The 25,941-nt window shown below is 34.2% G+C and overlaps 1 protein-coding gene across 5 annotated transcripts in view; it reads right to left on the reverse strand.

Moving 5' to 3' along the window:
- The window catches only part of LOC105329921 (neuroligin-4, Y-linked), a 100,608-nt gene that overhangs the window by 18,086 nt on the left and 56,581 nt on the right, over positions 1-25,941 (reverse strand). The window contains exon 1 of one of the 5 annotated variants that reach the window (XM_011431413.4): positions 16,557-17,987. The exons of 3 other annotated variants lie outside the window; for them this stretch is intronic. In XM_011431413.4, the coding sequence (XP_011429715.3) occupies positions 16,557-16,992 (436 nt within the window). In that variant the 5' untranslated portion in view covers positions 16,993-17,987. Of the gene's footprint in view, positions 1-4,954; positions 5,690-16,556; positions 17,988-25,941 lie in introns of those variants that run through there. One more of the 5 variants, XM_011431415.4, reaches the window with a different exon arrangement.

Raw genomic sequence — 25,941 nt, forward strand, 5'->3', positions numbered from 1 at the left:
CAAATCTGGGAAATTGGGCATACAAAAAAAAAACTTTGAAAAGACCCCTGGAACAAACCAGGAGGTAAAAGGTTTTTTTTATATGACCATTTGATGCCTTTTAGCAATAACTTTAATATGTAGAACAGAAAAAGAAATCCCTAGGGCAGAAGTTTAAAAAAATGTGCAAAATTGATACATTTCAAGCGAAATCCCATAGGGTCCTATGTTAAAGATTAACAAACTTTGAGATGACCCCCTAAACAAACGGTGTGGTAAATGTCTTATTTTTTAATCTTAAAATAATAATTATATCAGTAGAAATTCAGGTAAAAAAATTCATTAAAAAATCTAGGGCAGAACTAATTAGACCCGGCCTCGTTAATAGTCATCAAATTCTAGCTTTAAAATTGTCATGCTCACAATTTGTTGAGAAATATTATTTATAATGCATTATACTAAAGGAATTTCAAGCTGGGTAGCAAAATATGATGTCAGTTGTCGAGTTACAAGCAAGACACAGGTTTCAAAATTCTTTGAAAAACGTCAGACTTGCCATATTTTGTTTGCATTGATTGTATACTGGAACAAAATTGATTCAGTTTTATTTTGGGGGTTTGCAAGTTAATACAAGTAATTATTAACACAGTTTAACACTTTTAAGTGTTTCTAATGGTAAACATTAGTGTGATTTGTTAAACGTCCTTTACGAAGCGTGAAGGGGCCAATCAGAAAGAAGCATGAATTATTCATGAGAACGAGTTACTCCACGGTGAGTGAGCGAATGGAACGACAATGGGTTTTCTGACAATGTGATGACAGCCATTATCATAAACAAAAGTGGATCGAAGCAAGATTTTTTTCATTATCCTTGATTCTTTTGAACCAGAATGCAAGTTCTTGAGGAAATAGAAAGCATTGGACTTTTAAAAAGTTCAAACCATTCCCCAGTACGTGTCTTACTCTTGATTGTTAATCCTGATATTTCTTCAAGGGAATCTAATTTTTAAACATCTATTTATTATACTGGAACATGTATCAATAAAGGTTCTCGTCTTTAGAGTAAATCAATGTTCAATTGGCATTCAATGTTTGTAAAATTAATTTGCTTTGCTATGCAAAGGTGTAATCATTTTAGCTGAAATGCGTGGCAATGGAAAGGACAACGAAACGAGGTGGCATAATAAGATTATCAAATGACAATAGAGATACGTATTCCTTTGCGATTTTTAATGGAGTTATCAAATTAAAACATGTTATCTACTTAACAATACGTGATGCAATCTTTCAGGTTTATTATTTGAGCTGTCGAAAGAGTTGGTTTTCAAATCTGTCCCCCGTTTACTTTATCTCTCAGCCGTGATGGCTGACAACGGTGGGTGAATACTCCGTGCACATGATAATAAAGTCGTTTTAAAAATTTTCGACCGTATGTTGTATTTTCGTAGTAAATGAAAAAATAAAGAAATAATAATGCCTCTGTAGACCTAGTTATATCCTACAGAACAGTCCGAAATTTTATTGTTTATTTTCAATAGGTCATTAGAGAATTTACAAAAGATGATTATTTTTAAAAATCTTGATGAAGACCTAAAGTTCTAGAGTTTTTTTTATAAAAATAAACAAAGTATATATCCTCACGGTACCGTTTTATTCGCAAACAGAATAATAATCAAGGATCCCATCGTACTATGAAGTCGCCTACATTCTACTGAAGCTAAACCGAACCGAGAAAATTTAGAGCATACAGTTTTTCATTAAATGCTCTTTTTTAAGACAAAAAAGGAAAAATCAAACGAACTCAGTTCTTCTGGCAACGAACTCCCTGATGAATCTAAAAAGGAAACTTAATTGGAAAATCGATACGTCTTACGGACGAATTAAGAAATGAGAGAACTAGAAGTCGCCGTGGAAACACAGTCTTTGTAAAATACTGTAATTTAAAATTTTATTTAACAAGAGCCAGAGAACCAAGTTTTGAAAACTGTTGCATTCAATTTCTTCTTTATTTTTTTTTTTTTGGAAAATAATTTTGTTTCACCTTAACTATTTTCGTTCTTGCAATTTTAAGATTTTTTTTTCTGGAGAGAAAAAAATCTAATTGAAAACGATTCTTAAAATTAATTTTGACGCATCGTTCAAGGTTTGTCTCGATGTTTACTGTTAATTTGTGATGGCTATTTCACACGCAATTGTTTCCGAGCGTCGGGAACTGGAAGGAAAACATATAACCGAGGAAGATTAAAATCAAGAGCAGAAAAGCACTTGATCGTGACAACAGCGCTTCATTAATGAAATTATGCCAACAATTTTTCTAAAGTTATAAATTGCTGATAATTATTTTTACATATATCATTCACAAGGTACCAAAATTTCCTTTCCGCACGCTACGTCCTTACACTGTATAGATGTTAACCCAATTCTCATCTGATAAGACGCAGAGTGGAAAATACAAAATGTCGTGCATAAAACAGTATTCTGGTCAAATGCAAAAAAACCCAAAAAACCCATGCAAGCACTGCGAGGAAAAACGGGAGCTATAGGTCTTAAATATGAATTTCTCTTTTCGTTTCTACATATACAAGAACCTTCTGCTATTACATGTACAACACGGAGATTTTTTTCACAATTCCATGGAAATCTGGTATGTCCCTATATATCTGCGTTTGACTGTGTGTAAATGAGATCTCTTTCGATCTGAAAGGTTCGGGGAATGTTTCCCCGATGGAAGAAACTAGACGCCTTGGACAGATTTCATCATACCAGCGAATCAGTTCACTGGATGTGGTGCGAGTGAAACCCAATAAAAAATACAAATTAATTTTCACTGTCATCATTTGCTGTCTGGAATTGCTTTGCTGAACAAGGTCACCATTTTAGCAACACTTTCCTGACAAAAGGGACGCAACTCGATACTACATCTTCGATTTTATAGTTTTAATTATCCGAGAACATATTGACACAAGAGAGATCAAAGGACTATTTTTTGTTGCTCTGCGTTGTTACACTTCGAAATAAAATCTGCTATCTTGATATCAACTTGTCATCAGTTCTACAAAATCAATTTCACCCCTAAAAAATCTTATCGTTTAGTTGGAAACTAATGCACGAGTTCTTCTAAAAAACATGATTGTTTAATTCAAAAATTTCACAATGCTAGTAAATTTTGTCATCAGGGAAGTTTAAACTTTTTCAGAGGTTATGGATGTGAAAATTTAAGTTTCAATACTCTCAGAACAGGGACCTAAACATCAAAACATTTTAACATTTTGTTTTAACTCTACAAATCATCGATAAAGTGTTGGTTTTATTGCAATCAGAAAAGCCTGCGTTAATAAATACTAATATGATTATCAAAAACACATTTTAAGTAATGAAGAGAAAAAAATGTATGTTTGCTTTGGGCGTTTTCAAATCTGCAAGATGTATCACGTGCGCTTATCCAATAGTCGTTCACTTTAATTAACTACACAAGTCAACCTGGCTGTTGTTAATTAATATATCAACATGCACCGACTATTCAGAGCATTTTTACAAAGCTCGTTGTAAAATGTTGTTTTTTATCAATTTGTACAAAAACAATAATTTACAATGTTGTTTAAGTTTGTGGTGAATCTATAAAAAGTTAAATAAGCACTTATAATTAACATTGTAATAACCTAATGTCTGGACACATTGAAATGTCAATGTACAAATACGAAACAGCGGCTTCATTTCTAATTGTAGCTGACCTCAGTAGACACCATTGGAAATGAAAGTAACATGTCAATCGCGATAACAACAACTCTGTAAGATTCTCGCTTACAGTTTCACTCCTTGTAACTTCATCAATTACCGTAATGTTACACGTGTTAAACAATTGACCTTTTCACAAGGACATTCACACTGTCTGTAAAGTTGTAAATTTGGCAAGTCTTCTGGAGATTATTTTATATTGCAGAGTCTCTAGAGAATCGAAAGTGACTGTTCTCTTATTCTTGACAAATGAAATCCCCCTTTGTTCGGTAGATTAAACATAGACAAGAAAAATTCAACTGTCTCTAAAACTGACACATGATTGTACATCAATCTGTCCTTTGCATTTCTGCATATTACTGATTATATAACACGGACAACTTGAGAAGCAAAACCTTTTTCAGAATGATAAAGAATACGAAAAATAGAACCATTTTAACAAGAGTTTGGATTTTGGGTAGTTGTGTTAAACAGCAATGTAACGTAGGCCTCTCTATTTCATTGTCAGCCACTCAGCCATAGGGTTCTCTGAAATCAACAAGATTTTTCTGGCTTTTGAGCTAAGACTACGCAATTGGTGCATATTTCGCTTGAAAACCCGTCATTTTCAACTTGTTTTGAAGCAAGAATAAGATAGCTGCGTCCCACTAAAAGTCCAAGGTCTTGTTAAAATTGTTCTAAAATGTCAGGTCGGAACTGTGAACGAGTCTAGACATCCTTATTTGAACAACTAGATTAAGCATTGACCACTCTGTCCTCTACCACTGAGCGACAACTTGTTCAGCTTAAACTTGCTTCGCGTGACACCTCCAAGTTTGATGGAAAAAAAATCTAAAGCCTTGCGGAATTTCGGCAATAGGTGAGGACAGCTGAGCAGTAGACAATCGTAGATTAATAGGTTGTTTGTTGACGTGTTCAAGTCGTAAAAAGAGTCCCTTGGCACAATAAACATTCATTACAATGAATTTGTTCTGCAGTTCGTAAATCTGATAATCTTTGAGGGCGTTGAAGCGATTTTTTAATCTCATTGTTACTTTACCTCTGTGTGTTATTTTGCGGGTAATTTTGTCGTAAATTTTAAAAGTTAAAATCGCGAGCACATGCGGTATTCTGATCATACATGCACACGTGACTTGTCAATTAAAAAAAGGTTGCCAATGGGGTTATTTTAAATTGGAGAGTGGAAAAGTAGTTGGAAAATCTGCTCTGTTAAAGACTCTATCTGACTGTTTGTTCTTACCTTTCGCATGAGGCCTGTTCAAAGTGAGACTAAGGCAGTCCTCGGTGATATTAAACACCGAGTGACTTATTCGACGTAGCCTTTTTCGAAACCCAGCGGGGTACCGCTCCAACAAACGGTTATCCCAAAAGTTCCTCTGTGGGCATGGTGCACGTGGATGATGAAAACGACGAGGTCCTGGCCATGTTTCTGAAACAACGGTGCCAGGCATAAACCGGAACGTAGAACCGTAAATAGTTGAATACTGTAATCCTCCATATACTTCCGCTGATTTCAAAAGATGTTCGGGTAACCCGACGATTCTTCCTTGTACTTGACCGTAATGGGTGTACACAATCGGTCCTTCCCCTTTAATATAGACTTCACTGGAAGTTTGGAGAACACACTCAATTAAAACTGATAATAAAAGCCAATGTAATTTCATGTTATGTTCGAGTTTGAAGCAAACGCCATCAATTGAAGATCATAGAGAGAACATTTCTGTACACAGGCGGTTTTCTCATTTTCCCACCAAACTATCCGACTCGGTAGCACTGAGCGTTTCTTCCTGACTTCTTGTGCCGCTTCATTAGGAAACGACCTTGTTTTTGTGGCGGTTATTTGTTCCCAATACAATCATCACAAGGCGAACCAATAACCTAAAAGTATCCGCATCCTGAGAGACAAGCGCTCTTTTATTCAAATATGTCAAAAAAACCCTCAAGTTTTCCCCCTGTCTAATTTCATTAACAGTCCGAAAGTATTAGCCTCCTACAAATTTATTAACACGGCCTGAAAATTAGCATGATTCGATTTCTTTTGATTTGGCTCATGAAAATCAAGTACCGGCAAAATTCGATGGAGTCGGACTAAAAAGAGAGAGAGAGAGAAAGAGAGAAAGAGAGATAGAGAGGCATCAACAAATTACTGTTTGTCTTCGATCACTCACACTGTTTGGCCAGTTGACTTAGTTCAAGTAAATTGTTCGCCACACGTTAGGTCTGTTCTCGAGCAATGGAAAACAGCGAAGTTTTTTGTCTCGATTTATCTCGTCATCCTCTTCCACGTCAATGGACGACGAAAAATGTCAATATAATCATAAATATGCTTTCTCAGAAGTACAATTCTCTGCATTCAGTGCATGTATAGGGAGAAAAAACCCACCAACCAAAGAACATCGTGAATCTCGTCAGATAAAAGTAAGCTGAACGAAATATCGCTTTAGATCAATACCAACGAGCACGGGGAAAAGCAATCAGCATTTCATTTGCATTTTTTTAAAAAAAAAACACAACTACTACTCAGGAACAAAAGAGATTAATTGGATTGATGGCCGTTTGAAGTGAAGTGGAAGATAATGTGGGAGTCCGGTAAATTCTTTTATTTTTAAAAGGTAAAAAAAAAATAACACCTGTAAATGAGCAACATACCTTACAAAAATGTCCATTTTATTGAAATTGGAAAAGTGCAAGAGTTGAAAATAAAGAGGCATTGTTAATATAAAATGGCGGACTATGAGGTCTGACTACCGTACGTGTGTGACCGATTTGGTGAGCTCTTTCTTTTATTACAATGTACCTACACATGTAGCTGGTGCAGTTTAGCTTGCCATATAACATGGTGGCCAGACGACTCAAATTAAACCAATGTCTTCCTATCCGCCACAGTTCCTAAATAGATTAAAGCAATATGAGCTGTATTTTTCAAAATTTTATTTTGCTGTAAAAACCTGCTAGTATGCTAAGGCTGCATGTAACTTAAACTTTTATGATAAATAAGGTTGGAAAAATCATAATTTTTGTCAGAGAAAAGATATATCTTCTAAGGAACATATAGCAAATCAATTTTTGTACAGGACGACAATAATTCAATTTCGCTCCAATTAAGGCTCTTTAACGGCGCTTTTTACAAAAAATTGGCGAAAGGAAATTTAAAAAGCATGATATTTTTGTCATTTTAGTAGAAAATAACATTTTCGTTAAAAAAATTTTATCATGAAAATTGCAGCTCATATTGCTTTAAAGATGGGCTGTTTTCCCTCAGTACATGTAAAAAGCTAGGAGCACGAATATGAATTTTTGTATAATATATCCTATCCATGGTTAGATCAAAAATCAACACTTTCTTTCACCTTATGTAGTATTCAATGAGATGGTAAATGAGTGTTATCATGTAAGAATTTTCCTCTTTATATAAACTTTTTCAGCACTGCCCAGATACCAGTTACAGTTGGTGAGAGGTCCATCAAAGAAGTCGAGTCCTTCCTCTACCTTGGGAGTGTGGTGGACAGACAAGGTGGCACAGATTATGACATCAAGTCAAGAATCGGGAAGGCAAGGACTGCATTTTCCATGCTTAAAAACATATGGTCCTCTAAGATCACCTTGAAAACAGTCATCAAATGGCTCTGATATTAGTACTTCACAAATGATCACGTCGTAATCGCGAAAGTAGGCCAACACGAACCAGTTTATATCCTGTTGATTGTGAAATATAATCACCGCGAATAAAAGTTGGTTCACAGTAATATGCAATGCGCGTTTTATTTTTGCGACATTAAAATTGTTATACTTTAGTTATCAATACCACAATAAGCTCGTTCACAACTACTATGAAAATTCTGTAAATCCATGACTACCTATGAATATATTAAGTGAATGCCATTACTGTGTTGTACTTGATCATGCAATGAAATTGGATTACATGTAAAAAAAAAAAAATTATCAGTTTGATACATGTATCCTTAAGAACGCCACAGTCCAAGACATTAGAGAAACACTTGCAATATATGTGTAGATATGTAAGAATTTCACTGAAAAAAACCCACGTTATTTCTAATCGCCAAAAACATACTTCTCGTCTACTCGTATAAAGGAAGTAAATTTGCTCTTTAAGCTCTTCAGGATTTGAAATTAAGACAGATGTTGATAGGTTAATAAAGTAAAAAAAAAAAACATTGAGCAGAAATCGCGCATAATAAAACAAAAATATCCTATAGGCCAAATCAAAAGAAGCTGTTCATCAACAAATTGTTTTCAGTGCAGAAACCTGCGTGATGGAATCAAATTTATCACTTGTTAAGTTCAAGTTAATTAATTTAAAAGAACATTTTCTAGAAGAAACTCTGGATATAGGGGGAAGTAGGTATCGGCTTTAACACACGCACATACAATGCAATTTCACTTTCTTCTCGACTTTCCCGACAGAGTTAATTTTTTGAATATTACGCAATAAGTGAAGAAACTGATCACAAATGATAAATGCCTTGGATGTTAATTACTCTCAATCAACTTTTAAATCTGACACAAGAGGCTTTTGTATTTACTATTCTGAAATTTCGAACAATCTATCTTCATTGGGTTCAACATAAATGTTCAAAGTAGGACTTGCTTACTTTAAAAACACTATATAATTCCTAAAGACTCCAAAGATTAATGTGATTTTTTTCATCCTTTAAAATACGTAATTTCTAAAGACAAAGAAGGTTTTTCTTACAACCATTCCATCAGGCTAATTACATTAGCGTGAGCGAAAAGAAGACAATGTTATTACAAAGAGAACGCTCGTGGAAGATGTAATTGTTAAAATGATATTTTCTGCCGTCAGATATTCCATTCAGTAGAAACATTTCTCTTCATTACAAAGCAAAATTATATCTTCAGCAAAGAAATGGGCTAAATTCCTTCGATGGGGTTGTCTGATAGAGATTTGTTTCAGCACGACGACACTCGAACACGGCAAATTGATGCAATATAAGGAAAACCTTGGTTGAGATAAGAAATATTGCTCTCTCTCTCTCTCTCTCTCTCTCTCTCTCTCTCTCTCTCTATGTGAACTAAATGTACTAGTACTATGAAATACTTTTATGCATTCTGGGTTCGACGTTATTTTCGTTTTCTACTCCGACTATCCAGGAAGGGACCGTGATAGCTATTTTATGATTTATTCTGTCTAATTTTAAGGTCATTGGACAAAAATCAAGAGAACAACATGGAAAACGTTTTTTTCTAGGTGTTAAAGATATAAAAGGGATGATCTGTTCAACACGCAAAATCGATAGGTTAAGCAAATTTTTTGAGTAGGTGAAAATGGTACTGTAGATACAGGCAACATTTTTATGGAAATGGTTCAAGCAAAATATCTTTGATCAACCGAACATTTACCGATGTTACAATTTACTGAACCAAAATAGGTTATTGTGATACTTGTAATGGTTGAGTGGCAAATGAATCTCCGAAAATAACAGGAATATATCCTTCTTTCATCTTAATGTCTGTTACAATAATGCCAGAGTGTCTATGATTCATACTTGATCAGATAGTTGGACAGATTTATGAAACGTTCGACAATACTTAATCAACGCTCGGCTTCCCGTTACATAAAAAAAATTGACACTTGTTTCAATTAAAGTGACCCGTGTTTAAAAACGTTTCTCTAAATGTTCCACTAAATGGAACTGCAATTTGAGGCATTGGCGAAACAACACACCAGTAACGGACTGTGTTTCCCTTGGAATAACCATTGTTTTTTTGTGCTATGATCGAAGGCATAATTCGTTTAATCTTCTGTATGGAAATGAGGTGGCATAATGGCCAATAAATATCCAGTGTTGATAACGAACAACACGGATTTTTCCGTTCCGTAAAATTGGTTCTAATTTTAATGTATCTGATAGTGGCGCGGCATGACGGAGTCTTTAGACCGGCCGATCAATTCCACTTTGCCTACTGCTGTCGCTGTTTCCTTACAATAAAATTAAAGATATGCTCGATTCACACTAAAATGACTATGCTCAGAGATTAAAGCGTACAGTTTTTGTCTATTTTTATTTCTTAGAACTTGTTAAGGATAATATCATTATCAAGGAAAGGAATGTTTGCGCATGCGCATTTATTTTAATCGGATCGTATATGACCGTGGAAAGTGAAAAAAAAACCAGCTAAAGTGCTCTAAAAAAAGTATCCCCTGAATAACCATCAAAGTGCATTATAGTGTTTTTAAGGACGTTTTATAGGTTATAAACATCGATGCCGTAAAACTGAAATCTGGGGTTTACCCTTTGGGATTAAGTCCGCTCATAACATTCCGGTGTTAATTGATAAAAACATACTGAAAATTCATATTTGCAATTAGGTAAGGACTTTTTAAAAGATCACTGACAAGAACAAGCAAAATATTTTTTTTGTCTTAAAGAAATGCTTTGTACACAATAGGTTCAAAATACAATCTAACAGATATCAAATAATATTAATCAAATTTTAGTGACTTTGATTTATCTTATATCATTAATTTTCCTCGCTGGGGTGGTATTAGATCAATTTACTAGTATTACAAAGTTATCAGATTGTTGTTCGAGTTAAAGTTGTCAGATTTGGCGACCGTTCTACATGTACAACGGTACGTGTCAGTACTTCGATTGCATCTGTCATTGGCATCATTGATCTGATTTATGTTCAGCACGAATACCGGAAACAGAAATCCAGACTTAAATCAGAATGGAACGTATAGATACGATTGTTAAATAATGTTGCATGCTAGTCTTTCAGAGATAAGGCTTAGAGCTAAGAGATTCTAAATTCTCTACCAGAGTCATTTAGAAACGTCACCTCTTTTAATCCATTCAAATCAAATATATTTTTAGTAGCTGGTATGGAAACTGTTGTAACTGTTGCGCTTGTCGTTAAATTGCTAAATATTATCTTAATATCTAGGAGCAGGCGAGTCGAGACCATTTGTAACGTCACAAACCTTGATATTTTGTTACGTTGCAAAATGTTTCATACTCGGGACGTGTTGAACTTTCAAATGCATTCATCAGTCTCTGCAGGTGTTTTAATAGGGAGTGTCAGCGCTGGACAAAACGTCCTAGTATTTTCTCGAAAACAATTGAAATATTAATTAAAATATTGTGGATGTGGTAAAAACAGAGGTAGTGGGCAAAATTACTATCTTTCATACTGAACAAGGGCTTAATTCTGGACACAATGCATTGCAAGTTTTATTGATCGAATGCTAGCTAAAAACAGGAATGAACTATTCAACCTCGACAAGTTATTCTAATGACACAACAAGATAAAAATTTAATTCAATGAAAGATTTAACATTGCAGTACCCGCATTAATGCAAAAATACTTATGATGACAAATTGTTTTCTCTCTTTCTCATTCTTTAAAGAGAATTCATCAGATGTGGTGATAGTGAAGAATCTGAAGCATTGAACAAACATTAATACTTGATAATACCACAAATGAATTCTTAATTAGCCTGTGTTATCCCAAGCATTTTAATCATGCGATGTTTTCACTCCCTGCACCATAAACTTCGCGCCATTTTTATTTGATCATGGGGCGACCATTAGACTTTCTGTCGGTATAAATTAATTGGCTTTTCAAATTCAGCTCATCAGCTGAGGGGCTGTTACGGAGTTAATCATGGCTAATAATTGATTTCCTTGGTATTACAGTATTAGCCATTGACATCAAACACCTAGCCATTTAACTACCCCATACAAACATTCATGTATACCTGCATTAATGCATCTTCTAAATGGATTAAGATTTAAATGAGATAGACCCGATCCTGATACCTTTTCTCTCATTCTGTTATGAATTATGTCCCATATTATTGTACAGTGTGTTTTGAACACACATTCAAACTGGATCAAGCTTTCAAATGAGGTATATCCGGTCCTAATGCGTTCTCTCATGGTGTCCAATAATATTTCACAGCGTGTTTCATCATGGATCAAGCTTTAAATGAGGCATATCAGATTCTAATGCTTTTTTCTCATTCCGATATGAATAATATTCAATAAAATTTCACAAATTTTAAAACGCATCTCAATTTTTGCGTATGACCATCTGAATACAAATTATTGTTACACGTAAGTAAATTAATCATAAAGATTATTATAAACAACTATTAAGAATTGAGAATAAACTAAATTCCGTCATTGGGGGGGGGGGGGGGGGGGGGGCAGGGTGGCTGATGATGAAAAATACAACATAATACAAAATACATCAAAGCAAGGAGACACTTGGAAAATATCATTCTAGTCGTAAAGATGTAGCGTTTAAATCCAACTTGAAAGACAATTCGACAAATTTGTCTCCTGGGTTAAAATGGAGTCACAAAATATCGTTTACTAATACATTGTATTTCTAAACCAATATAATAATTATAGTAAATCATATATAGGTTTGGTAACTTATGAGTATTTGTTGAAAATGTTAGAAATATCCTTTTACAAATTGCACTGCTGTTACCACCATAAAAATAATTCCCCCAGGATTATTTGCATTGACTATAGTGTTTTCGTGATTCACCCACACTACCAAGCCGTGTTTTTCGTAAAAAACGGGAGGGACTAAGTCTAATTTTGTCTAAGGTGGGTAATATTAAATGGAACTCGGAAACAAATTGCAACACATCGTTCATAAACATTTTTTTTTTTACTTTTTAAAGCTTAAAGTTTAAATTTATTTTCCCGCCACCTCTAACTACTTATCGGCTCAATATTAATAGAATGAACTTAATATATTTGTTTTTAATTCCGATGATCTCATCATGACGAAGTAAAAATAAATCCTCAAAGCTATAAAAAAGATTAAATATCATTCTTGTGCATCATTGACAGATTAAAAAAAAAAAGTGCATTCATAACATATCATACAAGGGATACGTCAAATAAAAGAAACAATTACAGTCATGATATTGCAGTAACAGACATGCTTTTTTTCTGTGGGAACTCTTCTTAGGTTGGAGGTAATTAAAACAGACAGGATATTACGTTAGCATTTGGTGAATGCTGATGGGTACACCGTGTTGGCGCTCCTGGTTCTGAAGGGGAAATACCTTTATCAGATGGTGAAATTCTTCAAATGACACATTTGCATGTTTACAAACCTTTCTTCTGTCTACGTACCACACGCAACATCTTGGAATCTACGATGAACACGTCGCATGCTACTGGCTATTACCAATTACCACTTAACAATTTAGCTCTCTTTCTTTTCTCTTTTCTGTTGTCTCAAATTTTATTCAAAATGATAAATTGCAGTTCAGTTGGTTTATCATTATTTCATTATTTTTTATTTCAAATGTTTAGCGATAGCGAACTCTTACATATTTATATGGATAAATTTCAGATAAATATCGTGAAGTGGATGAATTTATCAATACATTAGTCTGGTCACAGTGTTCTTATCTGCAAACACACTGTGATTTAGGATGAAACAGCAAAGCTATTAGTGCCCACTCTAACCATCTGACCCACTACAGATGGAGAGAGAAAAAACAGAAAGAAAGAAATAGAAAAAACAAATGCGACTCGTCTCGTCTGCGATTAATGCCAATTCCTTTAAAAGTATTGACAAAATTGTGCCATCTACTAGCGATTTCATCAATTTTGTTGTAGTACGTCAAAATAATACTCCCCTTGCCTGGGACACTCGATCCTACCCAAACAATTAAGCTGTCCAAACACATCGACGTTACAAGAAACGCAATCAAGCAGTTAGGCTGCAAAGACCATTTTCTTCTCCATCTTTATTCATGTCGTTTGAAAGCTGTTTTCTCCATAGAGCTACTTTATTCTTGTTTTCCTTTAATTGCACTGGCAATTTTCAATAAATAAAAAAAAACTCTAGAGTTGTTTTCCGCTCTCTGCGAAAGATGTACGTTTTTAAAAGGAGTATAAATTTTTTATAGGTTCTTTTAAAACTAATTTAACTTCCTTGCAATCGAAAGTGCAAGCTGACGCTTTTAAACGCTGCTACTCCCATTTGCACCATTTCCCTTGAATAAACATCAAACTTCTCCCAATACAAACGAAAAAAAAGTAACTGTATAGATTCTATATCAATAATTGATAAACATATCCTGGTTTTATTGCTCATATTAATGTCAACTGTTTCTTTAAAACTGCAAGCAAAAAAAAAATCATCAAAACAGAAAAGAGAGATGATTTTGAATCTTTAAACATACCCCCCGTCTCAAATAAAAAAAACCCAACAAAACAATTAAACCAACGCATTACAAAACCAAAAAATATTTATGACTCAGTCTTATACTTATTTTTAATACAAGAAAGGGAATTATTCACCACCTACATGTACGTCTTTTTTTCTGGTCATAAGTAAGAAATAAATTCACCTGCAGAGAAATCGGATGTCAAACGGTCGATAACTGACTGTAAATAGGACAATAAACAATGAATTTCTCAGCACATTAGAAATCTTAATTTCTCTAATTAAAAATAAAAACAATGTAGAAAAGGTTAAGGGATCTAAAAACTACCTAGAACATTTTTTATTACAGTTAAAATAAGATCTAAGTCTAATAGCATTGTTTTTTTTCTGTCTGCAGTCAGATCATTACCTTTCGTAATATACCGTTAGCACAAACTTAAAACCTTGTAACCTTTAAATATTTTTTATCTAATATATCTTCTGCTAATTATATCTTTGTTATTGGCTAAAGTAAGACCAACGTCTAATAGCAAATGGGTTTTTTTTTCTGTCTGGAGAGTAATACCTTTCGTACACGCTGTAAACTATAGTAATACAAACTTTAAAATTTTTCACTCTTAAAGATTTGTTGTTTTCTATATCTTCTGCTAATTCTATCATTTATAGAATTTTGTACTTACAACTATTTTGCTGTGAGTTTCTATTTGGTACCAAAAACATAATACGGAAGATTCACCAATGATTTAGTGAGGCGTTGAGTTATTTCAGTATTTAACTGATCCTTATTGCTGGCCATCAAGACGCTGAAGGGATACATATTTTGTTAGTGTATCATTTGTTGTGATTAAACAGGGACACAAGCGCCACTAGGTACTAGATTATTGGATCGGGTGTGGGATCCTACTGTCACATGAATCATCGATAAACAATGTCAGCAAGTATAAGTATTCGGATTAAAAGGGTCACTAAGAACATTCTTGATCCACTGTAGAAGTATTATATGATGAAACTATACTTATATATATTAATATTGCAACTGCAATTTAAACGTCTAGGTGGGGATTCTTGTGTACATTGTATGTATTGTTTTGGCGGAAAAAAAGTGAAGAATGCCATGTTTTAAAAAGTGTTTCAGATTTTGAAAAATGGAACATAACTGTAGAAAACTGTGATCCTCTGCCATCCAATTTCAGGCTTCATTAGGTTTACCAATGAGGCAAAAGTCGGATTCCGAGATACCATTACGATTATGACTTCATCTCAGATTTCTCGTTCAAGAGTTAGCGATTCATCTTCATTCAACCAGACACGATACACTCTCTGTTCAATTCCCATTATTTTGTCTGCCAGTATATCAAAGCAAAGTCTACCTTATAACCATTTGTAAATTTTCTATCCGAGTTCATTCTCCACTTTTCGTATGTCCGGGCAGAGAAAAATGTATTTTTTTAATGGACGTAAAGTGCAAAATACAGTAGTTTCTGACGGAGAGAAATCAAAGAGTAGCACTGAATAACACTGGATGTATTCCGAAATCAAGAATTCAAAAAAAATCTCTCCTATTTCAAACCAATTATGGACCAAATAAACCCAAAAAACATCAAGGCATGTCTGTTCATTAATAATCTAAAACAAGGTACTGTCGAGCTATCTTCTTTATCGTATTTCAATACCTCGTTGCAATGAATATAATTTTATACAATCATTCAAAGAATATTAAATCCGAAAGTAATTTTGAGATGCAAAGCTTGCAGATCAAAGAAAATCAGAACAACGAAATCCCATTTGCAGAGAACTGCTGGCTGGTTTTGAATATTTGATGGACTGTGTACAATACTTATTATCAGTTAACCATGCATGTTCGAGAGATTTACAACATAAACGATCCGCAAAACATTTGTAGCGACTGTCCCTGAATTTACCCAATCCCGATCTGAGTTGTTTTTTCTGATTATCTTTGCGTTGATTTGGGGGGAAAGTACCATTGAAGAAGATTAAAAGTGGGTTTTCTTTGGAGAAAACATAGCTAATATTCCGCGATGAAATGATTTACAGTGGTTTAATCTCATTGCAAACTTCGGAGTATCTCCCTGATGAAATATTAGCCATGCTTCTGACCTTTGAGGGTTATTTACTTGCTATTCTTACGGTCTATAACATGACATGGATTGATTTTTTATATTAGAATACAAAATCAGAAAATTGTTCTCACTCATGTATTCGTATGTATACAAATTATAATTTGCAAATGTTTTTGTATTATTATGTTTTACGTTCTGTAAATTTGTCGATAGCAGTGATACTATTTCTGGAGGATTTTGTTTGCTTGCTATCTCCATACACGGTTGATTGCATTTGTTCTAATACCGGTATATACATGTATATCCGCGGGTAACAATTATGCCTATATAGACAACATTAGATATTTCGTCATTTTCCACCAAAATGATATATAAATAATTATGTTTATCCTACATCTATTTAGGTTTTAATTATAATAGTTGTTTACGAGATAGTTGAATGTAACAACAGAAGCGATCGCAGAAATATTGACATCTACATTCGACTAAATCGAATAAACTGTTCAATATACAGAGAATAATTATACCAGATAGACACAGCCCACACGAAGGGTCCCTATAATTTAGACTTACCTCTCATCGGGACATAGACATTCAAGGACAAACAGTCCTCTCTCAGACTCTTCAAGAAACGTGTGTATATGGTGTCTAATCGCTCCCGGAGGAATTCGGGTAGATACCGCCTCGTTAACGGGTGCGAAAAAGACTGGGAGCACGGTGACCAGTAATCCACCGCTTTGCTTATACCGTCCCATATCTTATAGGATCCTATTGGGGGCAGGAATCGGAGGCCCGGGGATGTGAGGTGGTACTCTATTCCTCGGAAGGCTTCCACCTTTCCGAGGTCCATAGAATACCGGAACTCTATCTCAAGTCCCCGGATTTTCCCCTGGGGAGTGATTATGACCGTCCGTCCAAGTTTATGGCTGAGGACATTTCCATACTGCACAGAGTTCACAAAAATTACAAAACACAATAAACACCAGCAAAGGAAATTCCATAGTGCCATTATACCACCATTCCACAGCGCATAGTTCAATCAATCCGTTATTGTGAAAATAAAGACTGAAAGCTCCTGAGTGAAAACCACAACTGATATAAAAGAGTGTAACTATTCTTGTAAAAATATACAGCTTGTTGTTACAGAAATCGTATACTCCTCCAGCACTGATCATCCGATGCTATATAGTTGCCCACACAATATGTTTTTAACACTAAAAAGCGTTTGTAAAACTCATAATTGCACTAAGTGAATTATCCAGCAAAACACATGGTTTGCTAGATATAATTCCCACCAAAACCCTTCCTTGCGAGTAAAAATAAAACCCAAAAGCCTTGGAATGACAGGTTTCTCATAGAATGAACATATATTGGTTTTCTGACAGATTTTCAAGTCTACTTTTCCTCATTGCACTGGAGAGAAACCTCAGATTCGGACGAAATCTTGCATTGTGAGATTTGATGTACTCGGTAAATTGAAAGTCGATCTCCGCTCATCATATCCGCGTGCCGCTCATATACATAAGCTATCATGCAGAAAATCTTTCCATCTCAATAAGAGAAGAGGGCGAGAGAGGGAGAGAGCGAACGAAAGAGAGCCGTACGACGTCGTCCAACAAACTTGGGCAAGAAAACGAAACAACTGCATCTACAATTCACCTGCCGAGGGAGTCAGTGTGATCACTGGAATGCGACTTCACCAAATCCTATCCTCTTGTATGAATAATTAATGTCCTCTTTCGGAAACTACTGATTATAACGGTTGGTGCTCGTCTAGGTTTTTTTTTTTCAAAAGCCCGTTTGAGATTCTTCAAGACGTTAAAACAAAAGAGTTTTAAACTCCGAGGCACTGGTGTTTGGAACAGTGAAAGTGCTATCAAGTCTCTGTCACTCGCCTCAGACGTGTCGTATCTCGATGGACGCCGAACGAAGATCCATCACTCGGATTTTCTTTTTTTTTTTTGTCATATACGTAACCTATACTAGGCTTTGATTAGTTGTATTGTAATGCATTAAACGATTGCCATTCTCCAGAAGAGAGAAATTGCTTCAGTGAAGAGTAATAACGGTGTACGGCCGGGTCGATGGAAAGGGGAGAAAAATCGTTTTATCGATGTCCGTCGTACTTGGTTTCGGCTTTTATGAAGAGGATTGTGTGGAAGAATGATTTTTTAATGAAGTTAACGGACATTGTCGATATAATTAGCTATATTTAAGAGTTCAGGGTGACAATTTGATAACAATCAGAGTACTCTTATTGGCCTCTCAGAAAACATGGCGGCTCGGAAAACATGGCCTATGATTGAGATTTTTGCTTCCTTTGTAAAATGTAAATTAAGACAATTGTGGACTAAGCAGGCTTTAGGGTTAACAGTTTTTAAGTCAGTAGATATGCTTAAAAATGTATCATATGAATATGTTTCTAAAAATACTTTAGCTTTAAATTTAATAATTTCTTATATATCTTCATACAAAACTTTTCTTCTAAAGGACAATGATATAGTCTAAAAGTGGTCAACGCCATCCAGTCTTCTTACAATTCTATAATGTATTTCTTTCAAAAGATTTAATCTTTTTTTTTCTTTTTGTATAAAAAAAGTTCTAATTGCTTTTAACCTTTGGAATGGTGAATCGTTGTCATCAAAAAACTTCTCACTTTTAAGTTCGAGAGAATCAATACGAGAGGTGCCGCCAACCAAGAAATATTACTTTTCACAGCGATCTGACAACCATTTGTCGTTCGACATCGCGGTTACAATTTGATCCGACCTGGCACCGACAAAACTATCCAAAGACTTTCACAAATTAACTAGGCGCTGGGGAACAGTACATGGCAGATCCATTGTAGCAGTGTGGTAGTCTGAGAGAAAGAGAAATCTGTCCGAGGACCCCCGTGATATTGACATGTTATTTCCTGGGGACAATTGGATGATGGTTGGTATATGGTGGGAAAATTGCTTAGTATTCGCGATTATCCCTTCATTATTAAACCGGAACTAGCGAGAGAAACATTCCAAATCGAACTATTTCCCCTTTTTTAATTGTTTAAGAAGACGGTAGGTACAATTCATTCGCATAAAATATACAATGAAAGATTTACTGCCACTTCAAATTGATGAGCCACAAGACTGAGATGAAACTCCATGGGGTTATGTCTTATACATGTCAACTGTACAGTTTTCAAACGTAAAACCTAGCAACATATTAAATCCGGGTCTTACTATGAAAACCTGCACTTTGAGCAGATTACACAAAGAATCGAGCGCATATAACAGTTTTTCGGTTTTGACCAAACACATCAAAACTGTTACAATAGTTAACATTTACATTGTAAATCAAAGTACTGAAGTGCTGACGGGAGTTGATTTTATCGATTATCATTTATTCAAAATCAACGATATGTGATTTTGCATGGCAATTAGTATCAGTAATCGAAATATTTCTGAGAAATTGTATGGATCCAGGCAAGATTGAACTCTTGTCTTGCTCAACCAAACGCTCGGCTGTCTCCGTTTATCTCCGACAAGCAAGAGAGACTCTGTTTTGTCGGATATTAACGGAGACAGCCAAGCGTCTGGTTGAACGAGACTACATTGAACTCTAGCGTAGGAATAGATACGACTTTAAAAAAATCTAAACTGTTTGTACAATTTTTTAAAATCTTATTATTTTCATGGTATTAATAAATAAGTTTTCCTGAAAAACAATGCTTCAGAATACATAGCATCGAATTTATCGATTATTTTCAAGAACTAAGTGTTGTTAGCGGTATTGATTTGTGCTTGGGTCCAAACACTGTTTCACTTTCGTTTTGCCCGAGTAAGTGCATAGGAGAGTTGATTAAAATCAACCCCCAAAAATGTTATGAGAATAGTTTCGCTTTATACTGTACATGTAAAAAGAAATTACAGTACTGAATGTGTATAGAACAATACCAAAGCATCACAATATACTACCAACAACATAAAACTATTCACATCGTTGTTAATACTCATTGACAAATGATTCTTGAAATGATATTAAACAACAACTTAAATAACAACAAAGCATTCGCTAAAAGAGTAATAAAGACATAGGTGATAATATTAATGAACAAATTGTTAAATAATACCAATGCCTATAAACGCGTTGTCTTTAGATAAATCATTAGGTTTTACATTTGTATGTAATTTACAACAGAACTGAAAAATAACTAAAAATAGTCTTATACCCCACTCACCCCTAACAGTTTGCACAGAACCCACGATAAAAAAATGTGTATCATTTTAAGTTGGAAATAAAATGTGACGAAGATTTCTTTGCGAACGCACACGTGAGTTTTGTAAATTCATAAATTAAGGTCAGACGCAACCTATCTTCCATTATTTTTTAAGTTTTTCCTGTCTCCGCAAAGTAAAGATTTCCACTACAATATTCCATGATTATATTTCAAGTAATATGATATTTTTTTTCTTTTTTGATATAAAGTTTCAATGAAAACTATATATTATTATTGTACTTATAAGTATTCAATTGCATTTTGCATGCTATTATAAAGAAAATTCTTTCTCCAAAAATAGCCTGGTAATGTACCCTGAATTTTGGGGCATTAAGAGGTTTAGGCTAAAATGTATAAGGAACAATCTCTCATACGAGAAAATTATCTTAAATTAAGGATTCTAACGTCTTTTTTTATCTGAAAGCCCCAACTACAAACCATGGGTGAAAACCAAAGAGGTGGGGTGGTAATGTGGAGAATCAATAAGAAATCTTCCAAATGTTCGGAAAGAAATAGACATAATTTGTCGACGTAAAAGCGCGGAAAGCGCATTTTGCTGAGAATATCCATGATAACGTTATTAGAAGAAAAAGATGGCAGTTTGATTGTTGTAGATAATGGTATGAACACTGTATTTCTTTCTCGGTCGGCAGATTGTTTCCGATTATACAGAACACTGTTATTATTGCCATTATCATAGAACTCAACGAGATCTGTTGTTTCCGGGATTTTTATGTCCTTCCTGCAAATTCATACATTTCTTACACGCATTTCCGCTTGGTTCCATAAAAAGACAGAAAAGTGTTAATAAAAGGATCCTGTACGCATCAATTGTTTCTGAGAATTTGATTCTATAATAAGTCTTTTGCGAAGAGCTAAAAATATGCGTGCGTATATGTTTAACTTTCCGAAACAAATGCATACAATGAAGATAGATAAATACGAAATTGCTCTAATTTATTCATTAAAACCTGAGAAATCAATGCGGAGACCCGAAAACACGTTGCCAGCATGTGCTCAAAAGGGCAGACGGCTTAATTCCTCCTTACAAATACATCTATTAGTGAAGGGAAATATTCATCAAGAGAAAAAGTCCGCATCCCCGTGTCTATTGTCACTTAATAGAGCTTGGTCTAGACCATTAGTTTAGTTATCACTATATTAGCCTACACTGCTTACATGGCGTTGACATTTTGCTTTCAAGCCCTGTTCAGACTCGAAAGACTTTCGCAACTTCATTAAAAGATGGCAAAAACTGGATTTTTATACACAGTAAAAGTTTAATAAAATCGTATGAAAACTTTTTATATATAATTGTGTTTGCCTTTTTCTTTTGGTTTCTGTGTGTGTGTGGGGGGGGGGGGTGCTTTTGTTTGTTTTTTGTTTTTGCTTTATTGTTAAGTTTCAACATTAAAGAATGACAGTGATTGGATTTTTATACACAGTGCAAGTTTAATCAAATCGTTTTGATTTTTTTTTTAAATTTTTGCTTTCGTGATTCGAATGTTTACACCCAGTGTAAGTTTAATATAATCGTTTAAATTCATTTTTCCCTTGCGTTTTCCGTCATATCATTAAAAAAAATTTAAAAATCTAAATTTAAAAAAAAATCAAAATAATTGCAGCGGTGGTTAATGAATAGGAGTATGAAGGTATTTCAGAAAAATACATTACCTGCTACCGTTCAACTATAGTGCACGCTCGTGTACACTATACATGTAGATGTACAATATCAAGATTTACACGATAATAAAACAAGAATTAGAGATATTGGATGAGACGGAACCCCTATGGTATGAAGGGTTATTGTAACATGCTCTTTGGCCGCCTACCGCCGTGCAGGTAGTACAAGACACATTCCGTTCTCCTACCTTGTTAGAACGGAAACCCTCTATATAACGGATTAAGACAACCGACATATGCTGGAGGTCGTAAAAGTCGATAGACCGTTAGGATAATTTATATGTAGGCCTGTTTCGTGTTTTTTTGCATGAGAACAGCATATTTTGAAATCTTTATTGCACGTGTTTGATATTTAATATCGTCAGTTTGGTTTACGGCAAACGGTTAAAGCCCCTTTGCTTCGGAGCTGCTTTGAATCTGATAGACGGACCACCCAATTCTCGGGAAACATCGCTAAAATATCCGCGACTTCATTATCACTGTGCCAACACACGTCCTTTGGCTTTCGATAAATTATTTGCTAAAATATTTAGATTTTGTTGCCAATCAATAAACATTCGTGATGCATGGTGGGTCGTTTGGGATTAGCAATTCAGATTTTAAACTGTTTGCTTGGACGAGTCTTCAGTGCAAAATTTTTGTGTGTGACAAAATGGCGGAAATATTCGCAATATGATCAACAGCCATACAAGGCAAACACTTCACAGATGTAGTTAATATCAGAAGCTTAAAAAATGTATCAAAATTAAATATGCAATATTTCATAAAAATATAAAACTTTTACGCGAGATACTTCCTTAAGATATTTAGTGCATTGAACGTAAAACTATACTGTTTAATTCATTTCGTTTTCTCTATTATCTACTATATATACATGTAGTTTATATAGTTATTAAATGCACGTGAGGATATGATATATTATTTATTTATATAATTTGCTCTTATTAATAAATTTAAAAATAGGCAACATTAATATTGATATTGTGACCATCTCAAAGGGTCAAATGGACAATGGGATGAAAAGGATTTCAGAGAATTTTGCTTTGACCTTGACCTATAACTTATAAATTTTTCCAGCTAGCATAAAACTTTTAATTTAATCTCACTACCCCTTACATACCAGCATTTTTGTTCAACCTGAGAAAGGTTAAGCAAATGGGTTGTTATCTACTGTCTAAAACTGATTAGAAAGAGATCTGCTACGACCTTCAAGTTGACTTGGTTCAAAGTCACTGCACACCATTAACCTAAAAGCTCTGTTTACGATCGCATTTGATGAAGTCCATCGGTAAAATAACTTTGTCGCCTGCATATAACATTCTTTTAAATACTGTATTGAACTTCTTGTTTTCTTTAACTCCAATTGTTTCTTTGTGATGTACTTTTAATCATTCATTGCACCTGGCCAGAGTCAACATATTAATCTTCCTGTATTGTGCCTACTTGTTTTGAAGGCTTTGTGAAGAAGCCAAATCAAAAAGCCGTTGTGTTTAAAGCTAAGTACCTGGCTCTATTGCTCTCAAGGTTGTCAAAGGCTTTACATCTTACAGCCAAGAAATAAATGTAGTAGAAGAATAGAATCCATATTTTTTGTTGTATTTAATTAGCTTTCCGATATACCTCGGTAAACATATTAATTTCTTCGTAATCTTAGATTGGTTTCTTTTTTGTTTTTTTACTAAGGCCACTTAACGAGATCAAATAGTGATTTTTAACCGCAACAATTACAGACACAATAACAAAATGATGTGTGTATTAAGAGAATAAGAACATGTATGCTCGTGCATATTTGAAATAAACAAATAGAAAGAAATATGATTTATTGCACATGGAGTGTTTTGCTCTTGTAACACTTTGTTTTCAGAAGTTCTTTTTTGTTGTTGTTTCTTTTGGTGGTTTTTTTTCCCCGGACAAAATACTTAGGTACGTAAAACAGATAACTGTCAATTTTGTAAGAACCTCGAAAAAGAGGGAGTCCATGTTCAATAAATTATTGGAATTCTTCTTCGCAAAAAATAAAAATATTTCTTTTCTAATTCTTGTCTGTTTGTATTGTTTACTGCACTTTTACAATTAACTTGCTTTTATTATTTCGGAGCAGCAGAAAGTTTTTTTCATTGACAGAACTCAAAAGTCCAGTGGGGATGGGGATGCTTTGTTAATGGGAGGAGAGAGGGCGGTGCCCCCAGACAGATAATTTAATTAGTACACCGGCAAAATGTAATACTGCCAAATGTCAGAAATGTTATAATGATTATAAACAAACAGTAAAAATTGCAAATCGCATGTGTTTGTTGTTTGTTGCAATTCGTTTTTAAATTGCATTTCACAGTTATTATCAATAGTGTTCTTTTATCTTTTATTCAAAGAATTCTTTTTATCAATCTTCTTTCAGTCAGGGTAAAAAATCTAAAGCATTAATCACTTTCCATTTCCCTATATTCTCGTGGATGGGTAGACAGACAATGTATAATTATTCCATGATTTCTTACAAGACATAAATTATATGAAATATTTTTACAGACTTGTAAGTTTATTTGTATAGAATTCATAGCATACTTTAGGTATTAGGAATAAAAAAATCTATTAATAACAAAATTCATAAAAATTTGGATTCATACCGCTTATCACTGCAAGTATCTGTATAATTCATTTATCTGAGTATGATTTCTCAATCCAAAATTGTCAAACTCCCATCAGCCAATAAAAAATTATGACACATCTCTGTCATTGTAAAAAAAGATTTATAGCTTTTACTTTAATTAAATTACTGACTTTCGATTAAATCTGAAGGTTTTTTGTGGACTATACATCAACACTAAAAGCTTCCGCAATCTCCATCACAATATCAGAGTTGAGATATTACACAGACGAAGAACATAATTAACAGATGCTTTATGCTTTATTTGAGCGTGAGCGTTTGAAAACTAATCACTTTATAAAGCAAAGCGAGATAACTCTAAAATAGTTTGAAGAATGATTTACTATGAAAGAGTTATCTTTCATTCTACAGAGACAAAAAAATGGACATGGGGGTCCTTTGTTAGATAAAACTGGGCTACAAAACAGAACAAACAAAAATTACATAACTAGTAAAACAGCTGATAAAACTGCAATAGAAAGTAGAATGGTTATAAAAAAGACGAAGAAAAAAAAGAATATACATAGAAAAATAGATAAAAACGAAGCTTACTTTAGATAGAAGCTTGGACTTTCGGCGAGATATGTTACTATCCTGTTTGCTCATCAACAGAAGCTGTCAAATATGGATATCCTTTCTTCTAATTCACTAATTAATCAATTAATATTCATAACTGCAAAATCAGGAAAAAAAATTCCCCAAAGATCTGCTCTGTTATGTGAAATTGACACTGTTTCAAATGAAATATATTACATGTACATGTAGTACAACCCTGGATGAAATCGGACAAATGTTACTGTTCAGTGTATTCATATCTATTAGCAGATGACTGGACAGTTACATATGTAACCATAAGAATATCCCACCTTTATCAAACTGAAGTTTGTCACCTACATAAACTGCACAAAGGTACGTGGTATTGGACACCTGTCGATATTCGTAAGGATAATGGAACATTATAATCAACATATTTTAAAGTTTTTCAATCTTTGACCAAAACTATGCTTTCAAAATTATTTTGAAAGGTAAAAATTCTAACTCATTACTTATCGATTCGAAGTTAGACCATTGTTCTACGCTGTTAAGTAACAATTTCGGGAAAGAAAAGGCTTATAATATTCTTCTTGATTTTATTGTTTATTTGGGTCGGAAGTACTCGTACATCACAATATGGAGGTGTCCCATACACCTTAATTAAAACAGCTCTGAAAACCAACCACGACACTACTTTAAAAAAAATCTAATCCAAATTAAACTATTCAGGGTTATTACCCAAGGGAACTAAATGCACTTGGTTTAAACAGGAATTCGCATAGATATTTAGTTTACATGAGTTACGTTTCTTTAGCTCCCCAACACGACGCTTAATATCCCTA

The sequence above is a fragment of the Magallana gigas genome, chromosome 8 (genome assembly GCF_963853765.1).
Source record: "Magallana gigas chromosome 8, xbMagGiga1.1, whole genome shotgun sequence".
Classification (NCBI taxonomy): domain Eukaryota; kingdom Metazoa; phylum Mollusca; class Bivalvia; order Ostreida; family Ostreidae; genus Magallana; species Magallana gigas.